Source organism: Drosophila arizonae, chromosome 2 (genome assembly GCF_054131065.1).
Source record: "Drosophila arizonae isolate 15081-1271.41 chromosome 2, UAZ_ARI_1.0, whole genome shotgun sequence".
NCBI classification, from domain to species: domain Eukaryota; kingdom Metazoa; phylum Arthropoda; class Insecta; order Diptera; family Drosophilidae; genus Drosophila; species Drosophila arizonae.
This window is the reverse complement of record NC_142922.1, coordinates 21,790,866-21,816,073: the sequence shown is the minus strand read 5'-3', so window position 1 is coordinate 21,816,073 and position 25,208 is coordinate 21,790,866. Positions and strand designations below refer to the sequence as shown.

At 41.7% G+C, this 25,208-nt stretch overlaps 1 protein-coding gene across 10 annotated transcripts in view; it reads right to left on the bottom strand.

The window, feature by feature from the left end:
• LOC108621674 (uncharacterized) overlaps positions 1-19,077 on the bottom strand; it is a 31,761-nt gene extending 12,684 nt beyond the window's left edge. For 2 of the 10 annotated variants that reach the window (XM_089461840.1, XM_018019127.2), the window contains exons 1-4: positions 18,938-19,077; positions 7,926-8,838; positions 2,427-2,549; positions 1,625-1,764 (exon numbers count right to left, since the gene is read on the bottom strand). In XM_089461840.1, the coding sequence (XP_089317966.1) occupies positions 1,625-1,764; positions 2,427-2,549; positions 7,926-8,151 (489 nt within the window). In that variant the 5' untranslated portion in view covers positions 8,152-8,838; positions 18,938-19,077. Of the gene's footprint in view, positions 1-1,624; positions 1,765-2,426; positions 2,550-7,925; positions 8,972-18,937 lie in introns of all 10 variants that reach the window. The other 8 variants (XM_089461986.1, XM_089461916.1, XM_089462042.1 and 5 more) reach the window with 8 other exon arrangements.
• Positions 19,078-25,208: the final 6,131 nt, after the last annotated feature.

Sequence of the window (25,208 nt, the reverse complement as noted above, 5' to 3'; positions counted from 1 at the left end):
TAATTGCGTTTTGAGGTTTTACTCTCTCAGGAATTCAATTGTCTGTGTATCTCTGTGTGTGTCGATAAGAGCAGCTTATGTACGAGTGCAAGCTGTGAGGCATAATAATTTGTTTATACTCGCTACTATTTTCGTTCGAGCGTATACGCAATGCTCGTTTAGTGCTCTACGGTTGAGCCGCAACCGCACTTGGCAACTGTCGTTAGCTGGCTTAACTGCAATGAGTCAAAGGTCGAGATTGTGGCTAGGGTACAATTTAGTTCCGTTTTAAGAAGCCACCGGAAATGAAGCGTGAGTATCATGTCCCGGGCCGTGTGTCCTTTGCGGTTACTCATGACCGCATGTCACACATCACACATGAGACATAAAGTCATCGTCTTAGTTCCAATTGATGTGCGCAATGAAACGCAACGGGCGGCCAGCCTTGTAGCACAAGCTATTTTTGAAGGATATGGTTCAATGAAAAATTAACCCCAGCAATGGCTCCACTAAAGTTGCCAACTTTGTTCCATGCGAAGACCTAACGACCTCATAAATGTGACAAATTGCGCTGTACAAGCATACACACAACTCTTACACATACACGCACTCTCATGCATATACAATGCACACACAAGTATGCTGTGGTAACTTTTGCTGAACTAAATTATGTTGAACAATGTATGGAATTTTTCTGGTTTCTGTATTTGGTAGAGTTTTCTCATATTGCCCTAGCAAGCCAATATGTTGAATCATTTCAAAATTGGAATTTTCACTCAATCGATAAATCATTATTTATGACTCTTTAGTTAAGGACTTTTGATTTCCTGATTACGTTCTACACATGTGCATAGTGAAATATTTTGGATAATTAATATTACTGCTAAGAATTTCTGAAAAATCATACACATATGTATTAGTCTAATGATGGCCCAAAAAGATTGGACTAAACGATTTTGAGAGTTCGCCAACATAAATGAATGTGTGTGTGTGTTTGTGTGTGTGTGTGTGTGTGTGTGTATGTGTGAATGTGTGCACTTATAAATACTATACTGGGTTGGTTTAAGCTTTGACTGGGTAAGTAACTAAAAATTTATATGATTTATGCCTTCAGCTTGGCCAAAGTGAATCGAATCGATTTTCATTATGAATTATTGCTGTTTTTATGGCATCGTTCTACTTCACTGATTTATTTGAACTGCCTTCTTTCACATGTGCTCTGGAGGTGTGTGAGTGTGTGTGATCGGATGTATGTATGTGTGTGTGTGTTCTGACCAAAAGGGAGCTATTTTATCGCGCTTGTATATACGGCAATGTCTTTGAATGCACACTGTGGAATCGTGCGGAAAATGGGAAAAATACATTTAGGAAAAAGGTAAGCCGAGGCGAACCTGAGTCGTTGAAGCAGCCTGATGTCGCTGCAGTATGTAATAGGTAGCTTAATACATATATGAATAAGTGGACGTCTATGAGTATATATATATATATATATATATATATACATATATATATATATATATATATATATATATATATGTGTATGTGTGTGGTTGTATGGAGCCAGCCGTGTGCTGAACATGGCTGAGCCTTCTTTCGATGATGAGTGCGACGATGATGGAATTGCAATTATACTGATTCAGCTTACCTGTAATCCGCTTACGGTACACGTTTCCGGCGGTTTGACTTCGATTTCTGTGCCGCTGTGGATGACAGCATCGCCGGCACTTCCGGTCGTGGTGAGGTCCTCCTGCGACACAGGCGGACACAAGCTGTGGTCGGATAAATCTGTTCAAGTGGACGAGAGGGCAAATTTGTTGTTGTTGTTATTGTTGGCGTTGTCGTCGTCGATTTTTCGAAGCACGCTGAAGTGATGCGAAGCGGTGCAAAGTGGGTAGCGCCAAAGTGGAGTGAAGTGGGTCAGAGTGGTCTTCGGAGGTCGAGTGGCATGTGGAATGTGGCCAGAGCCGAGTGGAAATAGCGTTCAATGCAAACGCAACTCAATCTGCGAGCATCTCGGAAAATCGCCACGGACGTCCATCCATACGTATACTCGATATGGGCGTATGCGAAGCACGGCTCGCTTCTCATTTGCTTTCATTGTGATTGTCTGCTTGTTTGCGTGCATACTACTACAACTACTGCCACAACTAGTGCCACTCGAGGGGGCGTCGACAAGTACACAGAGAGCCAAAACATGGCCACGTGCGCACACAAATAAGTAAAATACAATGCGTACAATCGACGCGTGTAACGGACAAACTTTGGGCAACAATCAATCAATTGCGATATTGGCAGTCGCTCTAGTCAGTCGAAGGGCCCGACCATCCGTTGTTCTGTTCACTTGACGCTGGACGGACCCAACTGCACCTCCGGCACCGTCACCACTCCGGTCGCCACTTACAGTCCAGCATTCACTTCGCTGATTCGTACGTGACAATCGAACTTACCGCCCGCTCGTCCGTACTGGGCCAGCTCTATGGAAATGCTAGTGCCACGTGGACAGCTGAGTGACAGCTGTTCTGAATCGCATCCGGCACGCTGGTACGTCCGCAAGGTGGCCGCCAGCAGGGCTGAAAGCAAACATTGCCAAAGTGAGGCTGCATTAATATATGAATGAGGCAGAAAGCAAAAGTCAAAAAGAGAAATATAGAAGCTAAGAACAAAAACAAATAACATTCACAAAACGCATATCAAATGCAAACAGTGATTCAGCTACATGTAGAATTTCGCATTGTTTGTTAAATTAAAGATCCCTAGCTCAAAGCGAAATCAATGGTATGTACGCCAATATGCTTTTGGCACTCAAATTCGGATGGATTAAAAAACAAATTTAACAAAAATCAAATGTTGTTCTTTTAGAAAATCTCAATGTGAGTGTATTGATAAAAAAATATTTATTCGTTTGTCTGCATTGAATGGGCTTATATTTATATTATCATTTAACATGTCAATATCGATTTGCTGCGTAATTCATTTTAGATAAATACTAATAACTTGTAATAACAACATTTGAAGTTGTAGTTGTAAGAGATGTAATATCACTCTCCCTGTATTCACTAGCTTTGTGCTCGCTCTCCTGCTCGTCGCTTGCGGTGAGTTCAAAAAAAGTACATAGATATTTTTTAATAAGAATTCTTCATATTGATTCATTTGTTGATGCAGTAGACATATATATCATTTAAAAAATTGGAGAGCTTTTTCAATTTTTTCTATTTTATACTGCATTAATGTGAAGAATTCTATAGCAAATTATTAGAAAATCTTAGTCTTTGTTGCTCATAATACTCTCAAGATCACAGTAAATCAAAGGGCATCCACATTTCGGTTTCATCAAGCTTGCTCTTCTTTCTTGCTTCTGTCAACATATTCAGCCAATTTTATCGTTTCGTATTTTTAAGGCTACAGAAAAATCATTCAATTAAATTTGGCACACATTCAAGAATTGGGTTATTTTTCGAAGAATTGCATTTGACATTAATAAACTGTATCAAGCTAAATTCAATTATAATAGCTCCACATGGTGGCAAGTAGATGTGGTATCGACATGTCGAATATTGTGAATTTTCGTGTTCTTCAAATATATATATATATTTTTTTTTTTCTTATTTTGTCCTTTCTATTGGGTATACAATGCACAAGTCTTACAGAATGCTACTGTATTTTTCAATTGAAATGTCATTTGGAGCAATGGTTTTGAATTCATTGCTTTGTCGGTGGTTAAGTAACAGAAAAATACAACAGCGAGTAAATTAATTGTGTTTGTTATGAACGTTAAACGAAATGGAATTGATGCGCACTGAAGTGTGGCAGGTAATGCCGCAGTGTCTAATGGAAAAATAGTCTTGAAGTAAATTGAATTTCCATTATGCAATCGTTCAGTCTTCTAACTTAACTGACACTTGACACCTAAGCAAACTCAGACATTCAATTTCATGTGAAATTATTTTTCAAGTGTTTTTCCTTTTTTTATTTCACTTTTCCAGCGAAAAAAATGGTGTGCCATTTGTTTCTGTTTATTGTACATTTCTCTTATCCACTTTAGAGGCGACAACGTTGATGGGGCATCCTCTGAGCCACTGACTTCATTACCCAAATTGTTTGCCCATGTGTGTCTGTGTGTGTTTGTGTGTGCAAAAGTATGCGAAAATGTGTGTATGCATGAGTAAGTGTTTACACTACAAAACAAATGCCTTACAACGGCTGCCAAAAAAGGGGGTAATACGGGCATTAGGGGGATAGAAGGTGGTTTGACAATGTGTGCTACGAGTGCGACTAGCAATTCGAGTAGAAAACGCCAACAGCATGGCGGGCGGTATATGTATGCATATGTGTGTGTGAGTGTATGTAGCACATGTGCGGCACACACATGAATAATATACAATTTGTGTATATTTGCGTATATTTGTATGTATTTGTATTCATTTGTATACGTTCATCTAGCATTTCTATTATTGAAAACCAATTTTCCACCCGAAACACGCTCCGGCATATAGTTCGATTTTGTGTATTGAATTGCGAATAGTCGCATAACAAAGGCCATATCATATTATCATGAAGTTGTCAAAACTGCAACTGTAATACGAGTTGAATGGTGTTGCTTTGTATATTGCGCAATCTGAATTTGATAATTGTGCCCCCAACATATTATAAAGCACTCTGACAACCTGGAATCACAATCCTACTGGAGCATCTTAATAATTGCAATTGCGCACTGGTTGCGGCCATTAGAGAGGCAGAGATGCTTCTGTTAAGGAGCCGCAGTTAAAGTCCCACCGGCAGGAGCATCGGCAACTGGGCACAAAGTACGCATTACACGTATGCACGTTTATGGTCCCCCTAAATCAGCAGCAGCCGGGCGACGTTTGCTCAACAGTTTACGACCGCCAAGGAGCGCCCTACCTTGGGCGCAGACCCAGCAGGCACTCCACGTGGACGGCTCATGCAAATTTATGCGACATAAAATGATAATAACTCTTTCACTTTTCATAATTTTGGTAAGCATTTACCTGGTTATTTAGCTGAACAAACCTCGACAGCTACCGCCACCAGCCAAACAGAAGTGTTTTAATATTGAGCGCAAACAAAGCGAGACGACCAACGTGATACCCTGCCCTGTAGCTAAAGAAATCTCACTCGAATAAGCACTAAAGCATTTTAAGTGATTTAAATTATATTCCTAATTTAAATATATCCTCGAACAAAGAGTTTATCAAAACTTTTTTTTTTATTGTTTCCATTTTTAGATTCACATCTGGCATATCCTTGTTTGCTTCCTTGTTGTTGTTTACAGGGTATGACGAGGGGAGAAAACCAAAAGAAGGGTATTAACGACCCTGCGGCTTCTTGTGCGCGTGTATGAGGCCATAGAGTTGAAGCGGCTGAGAGTTGAAGATGGTGCCGCCTACTCAGCCATTGTTAAGGACTGTTGAGTCACTCGTGTGCGAGTGTTCAGCATTCTGTCGCCCCCAGTTAAATTTTACAGCTCAAGCAAGACACTAAAAGGCATCGTATATGACAAAGGCACAAGGACAACAACATGCCACCGACACCTCCATCTCCAGGCCTACTGTTGCCGCCTAGACCAGCCCAGCCACAGATGAAAGATTAAAGCACATCTTAATGCGAACCGACGCTGGGAAATGTGAAACAAGCGCGTAGGCCGTGAAAGTTTCCGTTATCAACGCGACCCAAGGCGCCAGTCGCACTCAGTACAGTACGGCGGCTCCTCCTAGCTCGCCTGAGTCTATGATTAGGTGGGCGGGTCTGCCTGGCATATGTATACAAATACCAATGTCTACGTGTGCCTTATCTATCTAAAAATATTAAAAAAAATAAATAAAGAAAACCAGAATCACTACCACCCCCCCCCCCCCCCCACACACACACACACATGCACATACATTCATTACATGTACATCCGAGTAGCAATTGAATATTTATGGCAAGTGCGAGACGCTAAAGTTCGCTATTAACGACGCGCCATTTAATGGCTGCTGCGACAACACATAAATCGGAAGTTTCGACCGAGTTGGTATAGCTGACATGTTTATCTACCTCGGCCTTGAAATTAATGATCCAGACCGTTAAGCACTTAAAAAGAAAGTTGGTAAAAATATTTATTAATTACACGCGTTGCCAAGTTCATGGCTCTGCTCATGTGAGCGTGAAATTTGTCGATGCCTGCGAATCCCTTCTAAGTGCACTTGAAAGTTGTTGCCAGCTCTCTTATACAGGCAGCTATAGGAGCCGCGTAGTATAAGAGAATCATGTGACACAGTACACCTTTTGGCAATGCTTCACACTAAATATTTCTGTGTGAGTGTCGAATGAATAAAATATAATGTATATAATAATGAAATAAACACATTAAATATTTTCATTTCATTTTCATTTCAATCTCTATCGACATGATGATGGTGCGAATAATTAATTTTGAGAAACTTTTTCAATCTGACGACGGCTCCAATCGATAAATTCAGCGCATATTGAAAGCTGCTGACAGAGAAGCAAAGATGCTGAAGTGCGTCATCTTTTGCAACGACAGCGAAAAAAGAAAAAGAATTTTATAGCTAAGTATATCCCATATGTGTGCGGGTTTTCATACTCGGTATATATAGTGCAAACTATGTGTGGAAAATAAAGCAAATGGAAAATAAAACATAAATTTTATGTTGCTGGCTAATAAAGTTTCCATTAGGATGAACAAACATTGAAGATTAAATACCCTGACTCTGGACTGAATAATACACATATGTGCTTGATAAATAGTATTTATGATATAATATAATTTCTAGATATAAATATATTACATTAGCTCAAGATATTTGAAAACTAATATTAAATCGATTCTTTCTATAAAGCTTTTTTTCGAAAAAAAAAAAAAAAATGTGTATATATATGTATATATGTAAATTTATATTTTTGATTTATAAAGTTAAGTAATTAAATTAATTAAATTAGCATTAAACTCGTTTGAACTGATCAACTGATAATTTAATAATCTTTTATTTTGATACAATATCTTTTTTTATATAGATGTAATTCCAATAATTCCTATAGTCGGCATATCAAATTGTGTTTCGATACTTTCAAGTATGCCTGTAAAACTATCTTAATATGGAAACGCTTTTTAATCTAGAAATAGGTTAAATTGATTATATACATATATATGCTGTTACGCGCTCAATGAAAAAGTTAAAATGCCCTTAAGAAAAGCATTCAAATTAGAAGATGTACATACATACATGCCATGCATACATACATATAAATCTGTGTCTGTATATATGATTATAAGAGTTTTGAGATAAGTAATCGCAAAGTAGTTCATGGTCATGATTCAACATTCATGACAATGGAACGAAGATTGGCAGGCATCTCTATTCAAGTATCTACTCTTGACGGGCAGTTAATTAATGTGGTTTAATTTATGAATGTTTGCTTCGGCTACCCTATTAATCATTAATGACGAACATAAATATTTGGTCGCTCTCGCTTTTCAGATCATTTGTGAAACTTTGTCCGTGGAAAATATTTGGTTTTGGCCGCTTTCAACACAAACTGGACAACGAGAAATACACAAAGGCCATAAACAGCCACTTCCAGTGTGTATTTGTGCTTAATTATGATTTATATACAAATACATAAACATTTATATATATTCAACTATATATATATTCATATCTGGTAGCGGGAAAATCGCCAGATGAGTTCATCTAGCAGGGAGGAGGCGGTGTGGGAGGGGTAACTTGGCGCCTGCATTTGCCGAGCATTAGCTAAAAAGCGTCACAGCATCCCAGCTTGGGGGAGCGGAGTGGTCGGAGTGATAGCGGACGGTTATTGCTGCAGATAAAACGCAAAACCGACGCGAATTTCTACATGTAGATGTGGCTGAAATGTGAACAAAATAAAAAGGAAACGCCAAAAAGAGAATAAAACAAAACATTTACCCAAAGGATCAACTCGATAAATAACTTCCGGCATGACGGGCCGCGTCAGCAGGCACACAGCAGCCAGCAGCCAGGCGACTCTGCTCCAGCCATGGCCCCAGGAGCACTCGTTGTGCACGTGCCGACATTTGCTAGGTTGCTGCTGTAGCTGTGGTCGATCCAGAGCAGGATGCTGGCAGCGCTGCCATTGCAGATGCTGTGCGGGATTTGGATCCGGCTCGGCCATTGCCACCGGCCAGAGTTGATTTGCTTGTTCTTTGTTGTTGCTGTTGTTGCTGCTTCTACTGCTGTTGTTGTTGTTGTAGTTGTTGCTATTTGTTGTTGTGTTGCTATTGGCTGACGTTGGTGTCGAGTGTGTGTATGTTATCGTTGCTTAGCGTCCGCTGTTGATTTGATGTTCTTTATGGTCGATTTTATTGTGCACCCTCAGATTTTGACAATTTGCATTTTTTGAATTTTCATATTTTATTGTTATCATCATCAACGATGGCGTCGTACATACATATATGTTGGCTCCTACGGCTGGTCAATATATGTGCTCCCATTGATGCCCGTGCTCATATTCATATTGGCATTCATAGTCGGCGTATTCATGGCGCTCTCATCGCTGGATCGATCAAATACCATCTGCTGTCGGTGGGAAGTTGCAATGAATAACACTTTGTTTTATGTACTTTTCAAATGTATGTTTCCAGCCATTAAATATTTATTTTATAGCGTAATTGTATGACGCTTCATTGTGTGATTTTGGCATTATGCTCGATATGCTTTACATTGTAGCGCGTTTGCTAGCTGCTATTCGCCCTGCTGCCAAAACAATGAATTGCATTTTATCAGCCTTTCGGGCGTGGTTTGGTTTTTATTTTCATTTATTTGCTTAAAGTGTATATTTTTTGTTTATATTAATTTATTACTGCACAATGTACGTGGTACACATGAAAACAAAAAATGTAAACTGAATTTCATTACTCGTTACTGATGATAACTCGATTATTGAACAAGCGAAAAAGGCAGCCGCAGCATTCGCTTTGAACATTTTTTATTTGCTTAACGATGGAATAAATTATTAAATTATTTATTTTTTCAATTGCCCGCCGCGTCTTAATTAGGTTTGAGGGTATTTATTGAATTCGATATTAATTTGAAATTAAAACAAATTTCGCCACTGAAATCACAATTAATTAGTTTGGTTTCAACTCTTTTTTTCGATTTTTTTCTGTCGTTTTTTTTTTTTATATTTTGCGCACCCGAAAGCGATTCGTTAACAATTATAATAGCAAATAAGTAGAGCAGGATTATGGGTAGAATCCTTCTGGTTCTGTCAGTTTCTGTTTAATCCCCTTTGGGCTTGTTTCATCATACAAATTTAACCGCCAGTTGAAATGGGTCCTAATTAATTTGGCTAATGGCGACAAGACTTTTTTTTTTGACTAATAACCTACATATTAAGATAAAAACTCAATTTCGTCTAAAATTATCTCTGCTTGACAAGCTGGAAGCTTGTCACCTCTCCGAACTCAAAGTCTGAACTTTTTCAGCGATTTCTTCGCTCAGGGCTTGCCTAACGTACGCAATTTAAATGAAATAATAAAAGCAGACTTTTAATTCCACTTCCCAACAAGAATGCAAATATTCTCTTTACGGCTTTCTCTTGTTTTCTTACACTCTGCAGCGTAGAACAGATTTTCTGTTTTTAGTTTGAGCCGAACAAAAATATACATTTTTCTTTAGCTACATAGTTGCAGTTTTGTATTTTGTCAGCTGGCAACTCTACTAGATTGTGTTCACTAAATTGCTCTTTTTTTTGTGATTTTCCATCCAGTTCAGTATCCCAGGCGACGGACACTCAAAGTTCTTGCCCAAATGTGGGCTGTGGCTATACTGGCTAGATTAAAAGTACACAAAAGGTATCAATTGTGTTCATTTATCCATGAAATTCTAACAGTGATGTGCGGCTAGCCAGCAACAGCCACAACCCTACGAGATGAGTAATGGGCATCTATCTAGCAAACACACATACATACACACGCCCAACAAAAAGCACACGCACCGCAAAATGCAAGGCTCAGTATTTGTTGTTTGGCTAGTTTTCTTCTTTTTTTTTTTTTTTGTGTGTGGAGAAGCATTGGGAAGTACTGGTTACATCGAGTTAGGGGTTTTTGTTAAGTCTGTAAAAGATGCGAGCTGTTTGACAAAACATTCATTAACTGACACTTTTGGACGTCAGGCCCAAACATGTCCAAGCCGGAAAGCTGATGCCCGGCTTGAAGGAGCGACGCCTGAGCACAAGCTGATGAAAGCCGAACCCGAGAAAATGGGTTTGCTAGCTAGGGGAACGGGTTGAGTATTAAGCGTGTAGAGACCAAACAAATCCCTTGTTATTCTGAGAGCTATGACTGAGTGTGTTGGCTGAAAGCACACACTAGCACACACTTAGACAAGCACTCACACTCATACTCGCACTTCCACTTCCACTCCCACTCACACGCACACGCACACACGTGCATATGCTTAGCTGGCCCCGCTTGGCTGGCAAATGCTTCTTTATGTTGGCTTAATGTATTTCTCAACGTTTTCTTATTGTTCGCCCGCAAGAAGCCCAAAAACCGCAAACTTTCGAAAGCAAACTTCATATTTTGCAAACTGAGCGGAAAGTGCTTCGTGCCCGTCCCAGCCCGCACACGCCGCACATGGCCAACGCCATAGAACCCTCTGCTGGCACTAGTGACACCATTATAGATCCTTCTAGGAGCTGCAGCTGCAAACGGCTCGGCATCGGGCCGAGGCACTGGTTGCGGCAGGGGCAGGGAGAGGGGCTCGGGCATGGGCGTGGGCAGCGCAGTCGGGGTTTGTCTTTGGCTCGCCTTTGTATCTGTATCTGAATCTGTCGGATTTTGACGTGCCGTCGCAGGCGTTTTTAGTTGATTTTGCTTTTGGCCATTGGTGCTTGTTGAAGGTTTTGTAGTGGCTGTTGCAGCCACCACTCATGATGATGAACTTTCCGCTGAACTTTGGTTTATGGCTTTTCCATGTTTTTCTTTTTGCAGCTACAGAAATTAATATATACGAATATTTTAACTTTCATCTTGGCCGGCATCCGCTGCCGCAAGCTGCAAGCAAGTCCACTTGAGGGCAAAGCAAGTCGGTTTTTGATTTTTTTTTTTTTTTTTTCTGTTTTCTTATTGAGTTGGGTTTGTGGTTAGGGAGGCGCACTGGTAAGTACGAACAAGACGGATGTTAGCTGTTGCCACTAACAAGTCGAGCTGCGTATAGTTTATTTATTTGAATTTATTTAAGCGTAAACTTGCGCTCGTAATTTGCTCATCTTTTGTGCTCAGTTCAATTTAGCGGAAAATTGAATTCATATTGAAATTTGTCGGTCAGCGAACTTAAATGCCGCCACCAAAATGCCATGGAAAATCGCCAGCCTGTCGGTTTTTTTGTTGTTTGTTTGTTTGTGCGATTTGTATATAGAGACGATTGAAATCAATCGCGCTTTCAACACATTCGTATGCGCTGAACTAGTTAGCCACAAAACACAAAAATTCAGAGGCATAAAACTCATCAGCGGTTTTTGGCCGCAGCCAGTTGAAAATACATCGAAAAATGTGTGAAATTTGGACGTGATGCGACTGTAAATTTAAATTATAGTCGGTGCACTGTTCGCTGATTGATGCAGTTCATCGTTGCAGCTGGCTCGAATGTAACGTGAAATTGGGCATAAGGCCAAGTTAGTTCGCATCAACAGCAATTTACCTTTGCAATGCAGTTAGATTTGGCCAAAATATGGCTGGCTGGAAAGGTACGTGCATATACATACATATATGTATTTGTATTTTCTTCTTCAGTGCGCTCATAAATCTCTTACAACTGGGCAAATTGGTCCAAAATACAAAATTCATATTCACAGACTGTGATTGATGGCCTCGGTAGATAGGATTCCGAATATGGTAATTTTCGTTGTTTTAGATAGATAGATAGAACAAGAAGCAGAACCCTTTTGCTATGCCGGCTGTCGACAACAGTGTTCGAAAGAGATAAATGCACGCTTAAGGAATCTGAAACGGCTTTCAGAGGTCTAAATCAAAATTATGGCTTAACGTCAGCAGACCCAACGGGGATTGAAAACTTTTGGTAGGTGGTTACAGAGAAAGTGCGTGTTGTATGTGTGTGTATGAGAGAGAGAGAGAGAGAGAGAGAGAGAGAGAGAGAGAGATAGCTGAAGCTAGAGAGAGAGAGTGCGGTTGCATGGGGCTGCTGGGCAGTGAGCAAGGTAAATATTTATTGGCTCAATAATTTGGCAACATTTTGCAGGATTAATGTGCAAATTCCAGCACCATAAATTATTTCCAGGCATATTCCTAAATTTTATTAAATAAATAACGAAAAAAGCCCGTCGCAATCACGAAAAGACGTACGTGTGTGTGAGTGAATGAGTTGGGGGCGTTGGATTTTGTTTATTTTTTTGTTACTTTTTTGTGCAAGGACACGCAGCCATAATAAAAACTTGTTGAAAAATTTACGAGCCGAGCAGCATCAAAGGACAAATCGGACGAAACAGGCCCAGGCAATTGGCCACGTGAGCAACCGCTGGCCGGCTTCTGGTCACGTTCCGGTCGCTCGACGGAACTCTGTTCCTATACCATTCCCTCCATGCCCAGGCCGAGTTCCAAACGCAGGCACGAGGATTTAGATGTGGGTGTGGGCGGTAGGCGGTGGATGGTGAGCGGTGGGCGGTGGTGTGGGCATGGGCATGGACATGGGAATGAGGCAACGACAAGGGCGTGTTTATTTATGTCCCGCCCACCGCTGAAAACTTTAGTCGTTGTACGTGTCAAAAACTTTTGACAGTGCAATGCCTCTCCGACTCAAGGAGCCGCCAGCTGCAACTTGGGGCTCCAGCTGCGGGCCTATTAAACGACACAGAGCACAGCGAAAACGCCAAAGTCGACTGTGTTTGGGGGTACTGGAGGTGTCCAAAGTACGGACACTGACTAATTTGGTTAGCGGGTCTCGTACAGCCTTCATTGCTAACTAGAATGTGTTATTAAATAATGTTTGGTACATGCTCCACGTAGACAAAAATCACAAACCAGCCACGTGACAAGACCGGAGACATAGACGACGCTACCACTGCCCTCACACACTAAATAATTGATCAGGGTCCGTGCAAATCTCGGAGCATCTGCGCTGTGCGGAATATGTCCCATATTAAATGTGGCCTAGCGGCCTAGGGGGCCAACGGAAGAGCGGGAGAGTGGGGAAGCGAGCTAACTGCCCGGGCTTAGGCTTGATGAGGGCATAGTTAGTCCAGTCATGCTGACCACAATTGCCTTTGTCCTTTATTACTTTTACAGCGTGGGTTTTTATGCACGGGCTCAGGCATTAATCTCTCGCTACGCCAAATGAAAGTATGCCGGGGTTTTGGCATGATATTTCAATAAAGGTAGCGACGAGCTTTACTTAATTTCCAAACGATTGTAATTAATTTTGCTGAAATACTTTTGGTGGTATTTTTCGGGCATATCTATTGAATTATTTGGTATCTCTTTCTGCTATTTCCAAGAAAACGAAAAACTCATCCTAACAAGTGCACCAAAATGTTATTAATGCCAAAAATGTAACATCGTGGCCACCTCAACCTGTACCTGTACCGGTACCTGTACCGGTACCTGTACCTCAACCTGTTCCCTTACTCTTACCTTACCTGGGCACATCTTACACATATTATATGAAAATATACGCGCTCATATAATAAAGTGCGTGAGCCACAAAATAACATAAAACGAAATAAAATAAAAAGCAAAGGAAAACAAACGAGTGAAACTTAACAAAAAGTGGTTCGTGGCATCAAGGGCAAAAACATACATTTTCCGCTTTACGATGGCATTTGGCGAAAGTAAAATGAAAGGGGCCCGGAACGGCCATAAGATGGCGTGAGGCGATGGTCATACGGACGGGACGCTGCGCAGCTGCGTCAAATGGCGAAAGAACAAAGCGCCAGCAGCCGCACTGGTGGAGTCCAAAGCTGGAGCAGACGAACTACTACATATTCGAAAGCGCCGAGTGGAGGACAAACACCACGAACTGCCAGCTAACAGCTGAGGCAAGCAGCAAGCGGGCTGTGGCGGGGCCAGACGGGGAAGCCGGCGGTGAAATGTTGGCTCTGTTGAAGGCAATAAAATGAAATTACAACTTAATTGTCATAAATAATTCAGGAGATTCCTTGGCAGCGTCGAAAACTCTGCGTTGCGAACGAAATCAGAACGACCCGCAAATACACCCCATCCCTGCCGCCCCGCCTCCTGCTCGGCTACTCCATCTAAAAGCAAAGCTCGTCCACCTTATACGTTGGAGCTTAACGAACATTTTAAAGCCAGCTGCTGATTAAAGTGAACAAATTCGTTCGAGGCAGCTGCAGGAGCAATATTATGTGTTTTATTATTAACAAAGTTAATCCCCTGACCTAGTTACGTTGACTCAACGCGCACACACACACACCCAGACACACAGACAACTCGATGGGGAATCGCTGCTGAGTCTCTATCAGATCAAGTGCATGAATATAATATTAGCAGAGCTTCACAAAATAAACAGCTGATTACAACCTGATCAAATCGCAAACGTGGCCAGAGGCCAGAAGTCAGAAGTCAAAAGTGAAAAGCAAAAAGCGCAACGGGAAAAGGGAAAAGTTAAAAGTCGAATGGCAATTAAATTGAAATTGATTTAATTGCAATCAATTGACGGTATTGCTTATCCAGCCACATGTCAGGCTATTTCATTATTTTCAATTGGCCTGATTTAGCAGATTTTCGACAGGAGTAGCATGTGTGCGAGCTCTCCCTTGGCTGTTGCATATTCGTCTATGACAGATTCCCTCAATTATGCAGAGAATATTGTTTGGGCTGATGCCAAACAAAACAACAAGTAAATAATGGTAAATTAGCAAAATGACAAAAGTTCTACAACAATCACACACATGTACACACACACACGCGCACGCATATGCGTGGTAGGCCCACAATTTGGAGGGGTTCGGTAAGCAGCTCCTGATTGCCAGTTAAGAATGTGCAAACAAGCAAACAAACCAACCGTCGCGACGGCAGGGTCTGATTGTGATTGTTAGAAGCTGGGGCGAACATCAGCAGCAGAACCAGCAGAAGGAGCTGGAGCAGTAGCTGGGACAGGAGCAGGAACAGGAGCGATGCGAAGGCATAGAATTGGTTAAGGGACAAGAAACTGCTTACGAAAACAAAAAGAAAATATAACATGTGTTCAATGCGATGTGAACACACTCTGCGGGTCGTCCTTGCCACCGAAGAGGGGAACATCATATTTCTATTGCTCCCCTTGTCCCTGGTGGGATCCGGTGACTGTTGGCCAGCACTGGAGGCCTTTAAAAAGTAACACTGTGTCGAGCAAACAATCGAACAATTTATTTTGGTTTAATAATAATAAAGAAGGCACAGAAAAAAATGAAAAACGGGAGTAAATGGCGAACGAGGAAAAGTGCAAACCAAGTGAAAACCCGGAAAATGTATATAAATGCCCATCAGGAGCTGGAAGGCGACTCCTTTATTTCGCCCTGAACGCATCCACATGCTGTATATATATATTAAAAAAGTGAAAAATAAAAAAAAAACAAAATAATGTAAATAAACCATTCGCAAATGTACAATGAAAGAAAAACAATGTTAAAAGGAGGGCAGCAGAAACAGTGACTGTGTATAACTGTGTATAAGTAAAAGAAAGCAAGTAATTGCCTATGCTACATTGTGTTCGCCTTGAAGACACCCTAGAATGGGACAACTTTTTTCATTATTTTGCTCGATTTGTAGATGGCGGTATCTTGAAAATCAAACTGGTGGAAAGTAGAAGGTGAAAATGCTGATGCCCTAGACTAATTGAGACTCAGTCAAAAAGAGAATAGATAAAAAAAATTATAAATTTGTAGGTGAGATTCAGAGTCGTTAAGTGATTTATATGAGAATTAGTCTGATAAAGCCAAATAAATATCTATATATACGTAAGGTAAACCCAATAATAATCTTTGCTACAGGATGCTCGTCTAGATAGTGAATCTTCAGGTTACTTTTAACATGAGAAAAGCCAAACGATAGATAAAAAGAATCGTGTCATATGCCAAAGATATCGCAGTTACAAAATTGGTATGAATCAAAGCAACTTATGATATTTTTAAATATTTCATATTCCAAATCAGACTACCTCCTGCGCTTTTAATGCATTTATAGGGTATTTGACTTGCGCATGTATCAATGCAAGCATTAAGCTCGGGTTAAAAACATGCTTAAAAACAAAAAAAAAAAAAGTATTTAAAAAACTGTATTTTACTTGCAGTTATTAAAAATGTAATATAAAATATGAATGCACTTCAGTTGTTTATTTTAAAGGGAAAATACATTTAATATTAATTCCACTTAATGTAGCTTTTAAATTTATAAAGGCCAAATATATTTCAAAGGAATTAATGCGTTCAACGTAAATGTCTGATCTGCCTGTTTGCATATGACAGCATTGTGTGAGGATACGTGTTGTCTTCGCATCAATTTGCATTATCCAAACCAGGCTAGTGCTCGAGATTCGATTGTCTTGGTGGAGAACTATAATTAGTAGTAATCGTGGTTCGTATCCTGGCAACTAGTCACTTCTACTTCCCTGATATTAACTGTTTGCCTTGATAATTTACGTATTATATACATAATATTTATATCAAGTGGATTAATGAGCTCGCGCTGCTATATACGTTCAAGTTGTAAGTCGGCTTTGGATGCCGTTTGAGTGCAAACAGCATTTTTATTAGTAGCTAGTCGCAAGTCGCATGTTGCATGCTGCATGCTTGCTGCTTAGCTACGGATTGCTTGTCCGTCCGTAATAAGATTGTTTTGGAAAGCATGATATGATTATGATAAAGTTGCTGAAAATCCAAGCACGTAATTAACTCAGTACTGACTGAGATTTCAGCTTGGCGCCCAGACTTTTTGGCTTTGGCGGCAAGCGTCCCCATTTTCCGTTGGATACTTTCTCATCTTTCGCGATAAACTTGCGATAATTTAATTACACGCGCAGCTCAAAACTGATGCTGCCCGCGATAAATTCAGTCGAAGGCGTGGCCGATGGCGCCGACAGAGGGAAGAGGGCGGCCGTCGGGATTTGTGACAGTGACAGAGACATGACTGGGAGTGGTTCGAGTGCCACTGCTATTGCTACAGCCACTGCCACTGCCAGTGGCCATGGCTACAACGACAGTGACATCGTTTTGCGACTGCGGTAAGTGGCAGCAATGTAAATTACGCGTATTAATATCAATTTATAATCTGAATCCAAAAACCGAACGGGAAATAAAAAAAATAACGAATTTTCGCACAGTCAGGATGCCGGCGATGAGGCTGCAAATCCGTGATAAATCCTTAAAAATTACTTTTAATTTCGCAACGGAGAATGCAAAGCCTCAAATTGATGCCACAGCCAGACGGGGCTTCTTTTCCTTCGCCTCCTCGTTCCACCCTCCTGCTGCTGCACGGTGCACAGCGAAACTGAGATTGAGACAGACAGCGAGAAGAAGCCCTCTGTACCGCCAGTTAGCCAGCCACTCGGCCCAAGTATAAACTTTGGGGGAGGGCCGCATCTAGATTAAAATAAGTCGAGCGATGAAAATAGATTACGCGCGTATTTTGCGAATGATGCGGCCCTACGAAGCAACGCAGACGCTGTCCGCCGTCGGCGTTGTCGTCGACGTCTATGCCTCTGTTGCTGGCAACGTCAGCAGAGGCGTGAAAAATCCCCCCAATTTAATTTGAGTTTCCTGTTGTTGGCGTCCCTTTGTTTGATTAGTCGATTTTGTGGACTTTGGCGCTAATTGTGCACAACGCAATCACACAACAGCTCAGCTCCGTGTATGCGTGGGTGAGAGTGTGTGCATTGGTGTGTGTGTTTGAGTGTTGCATATACAATTTGTTAAAGTGCGTTGGGCAGGGGTAAAAAAACAGGCAGGACCGCATCCGTTTATGCTAATCAATTCGAGTTGGCTAGCGCATATAAGAGAGCTCACATTCACACTTACACATACACACATGCACACGCGAACGCACAAGCATACCCACTCTCACTCACACACACGCACACGTGCACAATGAAACATTCTGTTGCCGTTATTTTTGCAATATTTGCATAATTGCTTTTGTTGCTTTCGTTTTGTCGGCTTTAGCTCGACGCTCGGCGCTCGTTGTGTGCCAAATATTTATACATCGCCCCCTGTCGCTGCTGTCGCCATTGCCGTTGCCGTTGCCGCCGCAGCTGCTGCCACGGTGGCAGCAGCCACTGTCGCAGGCTGAGCAGCAGTGCCTCAGTCTAGGTGGACGCCTCTGGGCTGCGGTCGCACAATTTTTGGCCAATTTCACAAGTTGCACTCTGCGGCGATAGCGCGCACACACACACAGTGACACAGACGCTGCTACAGGCACAGGCACACAGACACACACACACAAACACGCATTAGCATATTATAATTAGCACGTTTCCACTGGGCCGAATGGCATATTTTATACGCATTGCACAAATAACACGGCAAGGCGCACCGCACCGAGGCGGAGGCAGTTGCCGCATTGCGTTTATTGGCAGGATTTAAGGCGACGCCGGAACGGAAAGGCACGGAGCGGAGGCGAACGCGAATGTGGAGATGCTGATAGAGACGGGCAAAGATACGCGGCTCTCACGGCATTTTGGCGCTCTACTTTTGAAATTCGCGACCGCAAACGCTTTGCTTGCCAAAAACGCCGAACGCCGAACATTCACGAGCTTTGGCCACCCCGCTGCGGCAGCCATTGCCGATGGCCTTCGAACGTGTCAACAGCATCTGTGGTGATGCTGATGTCACGCCGACAGCAGCAGCGACAGAGGACAGCGGCAGAGGGCACCAGCGGTAATAACAGAAGTAAGAACACCAGCAGCAGGAGCAGCACCAGCTCAGCCAGCGATAGACACTCAACACTTACAGTACGAACGATGGGAACGTCGGGCGCCCATTACGAACACATTAAGTAGAAGAGCAGCAACCGCGCGACGATGTCTACGTATCCAGTGGTCCCGTTAGACTGGCGCGCTTCCTTCACGAGCACGCACAATGAGCCGTACGACACTGGCAACAAACTTGCCAGCGCTCGTTCTCTCTTGCTACGAGTGAGACAGATAGAGAGAGAGCGCGTCGAAAGACAATTTCAACCCTCAGCAACATCAACACGGAAACATGTTGCTAACGCTTGCTATGATCCAAGAGTGAAAGCAGGAGATCAATTGAAAGTTATGTAAAGAAAAATGAATGAGTCTTATGTTTAGTTAATTAATTATTGGTTTTATTTATATCAAAATCAATGTCATATTATCGGTAAGTTATTTAAAATTACAAATGAAATAGTAAACAATATTCATAAGGAATCACGTTATGCACTGAAACGTAACTGGACTTGACTATGTTTTTGCCCAATTGACTAATATATTAATATTATTCATAGTATCACGTTATTTTAGAGTATGAATATGAACAAATGAAGTACCTAATTCGTGCGAGTTACGCTCTCATCATGGCAATCTAAAGTGCGAAAATACAATTTAAAATATACATTTATTTCTGTATAACGAATGAAAGAAATATGCTAAAAACCAAAGCTGCATTATTTCTATACTCATGCATTTTGAGTTTATAAAAAATATAGCTAATTTGTTGACTATTTTAAACATTTTTAGCCCCGTTTTATTGTGCAGGTCAGAGATAAAGTATTTTAGGCTTTCGTATATGCTTGGCAATTGTTATTTTCCTCTCTCCCTCTGCCACTCACACGAGACTTGTAGCACAAATACGGCATATGTTGCCAGCAGCATGCTGCTAAGCGCAGCATGTTGCCGAGTGAGTGTCAGGAAGAGAGAGACTTTATTTGGAAACTCTTATACTAGAATGCGCAACACATTTTCTAACGGTCACTCCAACTTGCCATATTAGACGTTTTGAAGACCTAATTTAATTCTAATTTATGTAACTATTGACAACAACAGGGTGTTAAGAGAAACTCTTTTCACATGTGTGAACTGTAAACAACCAATTGGACCGATGTGAATTAAATGAAGAGCTTCGATTGCCTGACAATGTGAGCTGAAGTCTTCATTCATTAAATTAAATTAATAGAATTCCATTGTTCATTTTCCTTTTTCCATGAAATAATTCAGTTGAGCATTAAAAGCTAAGCAATTGATGTTGACAATGATTGTTTTTTCTTTACATTCAATTCATAACAAAATGTGTTTCTCCTGCACACGCATTACACTTGAATCAATGCAAACTTCATTTTGGCTGGCTTTCAATATAACTCTTAAATGGTAAGTACTACTTACGCACACGTTGTTGCTGCCACATGTAAACAGAGCTATACAACAATGTCCTTATGTGCACTTGGGCGACTGTATGTGTGGGTAAGTGGAGGACTTGATAAAATGAATTCGAATCATGTCTAAGCAGACGATTCTCATGACTATCAGACGCTCTGGGCCATTTGCATAAGACCAAGATAAATATATTCTGATTGCCGACCCACAGACAATGTCAGGCGCTGATCGACCGGTTAAAGGTTAACATGCCGCCACGTGCACATACATATATATGCACATATGTATGTGTTTGTTGAACCTGAGGCCAAGCCTTTAGCCTGTTTATTTGTGTCGTTGGGTCGATTGAGCATCGGTGATTAAATCGATGCGGTGTTACGTCTGATTGAAATTTCGCCATCCGATATGCATTCGAGTGATTGGTTTGGCAATTGTGATTGTGAGATGCGGATTTTAATTGCGATTCGACATTCATTTGACCATCCTCACACACAGATACATATGTGTAAGCTCTGATTGAAGTAAATGCACTTATTTCGAATTTAATTCGAATGACATGTATTTGCATATAACATATGTATGCAGGCATGCATGGACTTCATTTGATATATACATACATACAAATTGTACATATATATTTGTGTGTATATGTATATATAGGATGTGAAACGTACTGCCTTACCGAGTGAAGGTCGAGAGTCGTGGCCCAGTTAAGCAGATGCGTGAATTTATTCTCAGCCCTAAATGTTGAGGGAAGCAAATGAAAACTGTGACCAAACTGAGCGCTCAATCGCATCGAGTGATTTCATGTTTAAATGTACATATAATGAATATTCAACGACAGCCACCTATTTAAATGTTCATTTTGAATAAATTATTGTTTGGTAAACAATTGAATGTGGCGCCTACACGTTCAGCCTCACCCGCACTCTCGACTACTCTCCTCGTCCATGGCCCTGGCTCTTTGACTCTGGCTCTGGCTATGTCTATGGTTCTGCCTCTGGTCCTGGTTCTGAATCTGGCGCCGGAGTTGCCGTTGACGACGCGTCGTTTATCTTGGTGAAGCGGAAATTGCGGTTGAGTTCACGCTTAAAACTTTTGTTGCCAACTGATTATCGCTGACACGCCGTGAGCTCCAGCTCTGGCAACAACAAGTTGCAAGTATAGCTTACCCAATTTACAACACACGCACACATACATACGAGCGAATTTCTATTGGCATAGGCATCTGTATGAGTCTCTTTCTATGTGTGTGTGTGTGTGTGTGAGTATGTGCTGTGTTTGCATGGAAGCCCACATCGGGCACATTTGCCGTCTACTGTCGCAGAACGCCAAAATCAGGCAGCCAACTCTTTGCCAGTGGCCCGTCAGCTCGACAGTTTGGCGATAATTAATCAAGACCATCTGCATTCACAGGGCGTAAAAATGAAATGTCACAATAAAACCATTTGCGAGTCCTTTCCCATAGACATGGTCAGAGCCCACCCACACCCACACCCACCCTCACACACACACACACACACACACACTTAGTCGAATAGCCGACACTAGCGACAATTAGCTTTTGTCAGAGGGCATGACAAACGGATTATATAAACGCCTCAATCATTCTGGCAGAGCGCAGAGTCCGCGACAAGAAGTCAAGGCAATGTCAAGCAAACCAACAGACAGACGGATGGACGGACGGTAAAATAAATGATTTACACAGAAAGAAAGATCGTATACTTAATATAACTGAAGGCCTTCCAAATACACAGCAACACACACACACATCTCTATATACAACTTTTCTTTACTTTCAACGGACAAACAAGCTTTCATATTTCGATTAAGGAAACAATTACCAATGGGAATACGTCTGCCATTCAAGCAAATTGAGCGTATGCCAAAGTGTTATATTTGATATTTATGTGCTGTCTACCTAGTCAACAAGCTTTTAGTGTGCTACACACATCCGTATATAAATCTATATGTATATAAGCGGGACATCCACACAACTGTTTGTGTAAATGATGAATCCCTTTACGAACTTTGCCCTCGCCTGCACAGCGACTGCTCGGGGCGCGACACTTGTAAAGCTGTCACAACATTAATCAAATCGGGGAGTGCAAAACAAATGCATGCCATAAATTCACAGTTCAGTCGCCATGCGGCAATTGTGCGGTCCGTGTGGCTGGCCAGTGAAAGTATTAGTGAAAGTATGTCCTGATGAGCTCGACAGTCCTATAGCTTTATAGCTGTGCAACTCTCAGCAGCTCGTGCCGTGAACTTGTGATAAATGTACTCTCGTGCATACTGAATCGCTTAGGCAAGTGAAATCGCAGTTGAATTTACATGCCAGAGCTTTAGTGTTGCATGCCCCACACACATAAGTACGTGGCACAGAGACACATATATGAGTAGGCGAATGGTTGTGCTGACGGTAAACAGCAATTGGGACTGCGATCAGCTCGTTGATGCGCAAGGACATTTGACTTTCCGGCTGTTGAACATCTCGTTTAATGACGCAGTGTCGTTGGCAATGATAATGATGCTGTTGCCGGCATCAGAGTCGACTATGCCACAAATTTGCACCTGTCTGCCTGCTGGCTTGGCGGCGCGACAAGTTTGGCATGAAATTGAAGCTTACGCCGGAGGCTCTCTGTACAAATGCCGTCACCAACCCCTGCCGACTCCCAAGGACTTGGTAAAAGATGAATCGAGAGCAGCTCAATTTTCAAAAAATGGACGCACATTTGGCCAAGAGCTATATAACACTCGCGCTCAATATTCTCATTTAAACTGGAGTTCAACACGTACAGCAAAGAGTAGAGAGCTATTCTCCTGCTGCTGCCCCTCAATGACATAGTCGACAAATAATTCATGTTTACTTAACATTTCGCACAAATTGGCAGCCATAAAATAAACAAATTGGAAACTGTTCGTGTTCAAGCCAAATGCATTGTTAACGATAAGTCCCACCACATACAAAATGGCCATGTATAAATAATAAATAAATGCATATGTATATATATATAATGTATGTATATATTTCTACATATTTATTCAGCATATAAAGCATACGATTATATTATGCAGCTATGACTATCGACCTAATCGTCTATTGTTTGCCAGCTGTTCACTTCTTTTATTTCATTTATTTTTTAAATATTATTTTTATTATTTTCGATAGTCGAGTCATTATCATAATGCAAAAGTTAATAATTTGCATTTTATTCAAGAGCCCATCTGTTTCCATTAGAGCGAATTATCTCTCAACAGACCTCAAATTTGTTCGTTGGCTGATTTAATTTGATTGGATTTTGATATTGGTTTTTATCCGCAGCAAAAATAACTAAAAGCCATCACACTAGAAAACTCATATTCTACAATCAAAATTTTAGTGATAGAAAAAGCTGTAAATTTTATTGACTGTCTCTCAATTGCAATATCGAATGCAAAATATAAAATATAGTATAAAAATGGTTTCAAATATTCGTGAAACTAAAGTCAAATTAGAAGACTCTATTTCCTATTTACTGATTGGTATACAAAACTTATGAAAGCCTTAAGTAGAATCTCTTTATACCAGAAAAGGACGATAGAGACTTTTAGTATAGAACTAAAATTATAGTAGAATTATTCATTAAATAGTACTGCTGCAACAGGCAATGATTTGCACCAATTTTAGCATTGATCTGTTTGGAATATTGGGATGGATGTGGACATATGCTAAAGTAAATCAGGAAATTTTACAAAATGCTGAGAGAAAATGCCAATGGGTATTCGAAGCGAATTGATAATGACATTAATGTTTCGCCATTGACGTTTTAAGCTCTCTTTGCGTAGGTGCATCCTACCAGGACTAGGGTGGAGTGTCAAACGGAGTTTGGAGTAGGGAGAGCAGACAGCCGCAAGTGATTTCGCTTTGAACCAAGTTAAACACCTAACACGCTGTGAATCGCGAATCTCGGCAAATCCACTCATGTAGAATACACTTAATGTCCTCACATGCTGCCATATAGAGAGAGAGGGAGGGGAGAGATGTACGGAGAGAAAGAGGCAGAGAGTGTGAAAGCTACGTCCTGGCTCTGCTCCTGGTCCGACCTGCCTGCTCCTGGTCCCTATTCCTGATGTGTTGAACACAGGAGCGCTGTGACTGGCGCTGCCTTCTCTTCCGCAATTGCGCCAAAAATAAATTACGTTGTAGAGGGCGACACCGACACCGACACCATCAACCGCTCAACCGCTCACAATGAAACAAACGAACACTTTTTTTTACATCCACATATCCACACATGTGCGTGCTGATATGTATGTGTAGCTAAGGCGACATGCTCCGAATCCTGCCGATCGACGTGGAGGGTAATGGCACATGACACGGACACAAGAGACGCGAGACGCGGGGCGGCCGACAAGCGAGGGGAGATGGTGGGGAAGGTAGATACAGAAGCGCGTCGGGCTATGGTGGCGGCACACCGCCTAATTCAGATTTTTGTGGGCCTGTCTGGGCTCTTCCTTTCGTTTATATCAGTCCCGCCCTGCCGCCTGTTGATAAGGCGGGATACGCTTGACGTTGAAGCATGCCATGTAGTTTTTCTTACCCAGCAAACAAGACACACACGTGAGTGAGGGTGCGGCTGAGCGTATGTATGAGTGTGCGTATGAGTGTGGGTCTGTGTGTGAGACACACTTTCACTACAATGCGACACCACATACAGTGGGCTTGTCTGCTGACTTTTTCCCAACATGTTTCGGCTGCTCCGCTGCTCTGCTGCTCTGCTGCTCTGCTGCTTCGCTGTAACGATGAGCGGGAGCGTCTTGTTGGCGTTTTTTCCTTCCCTTCCGCTGTTCCGTTGAAGCCACGTGCGGCAAACTTGCCACTTCCATCGTCTGGCCCACACGTGCAGC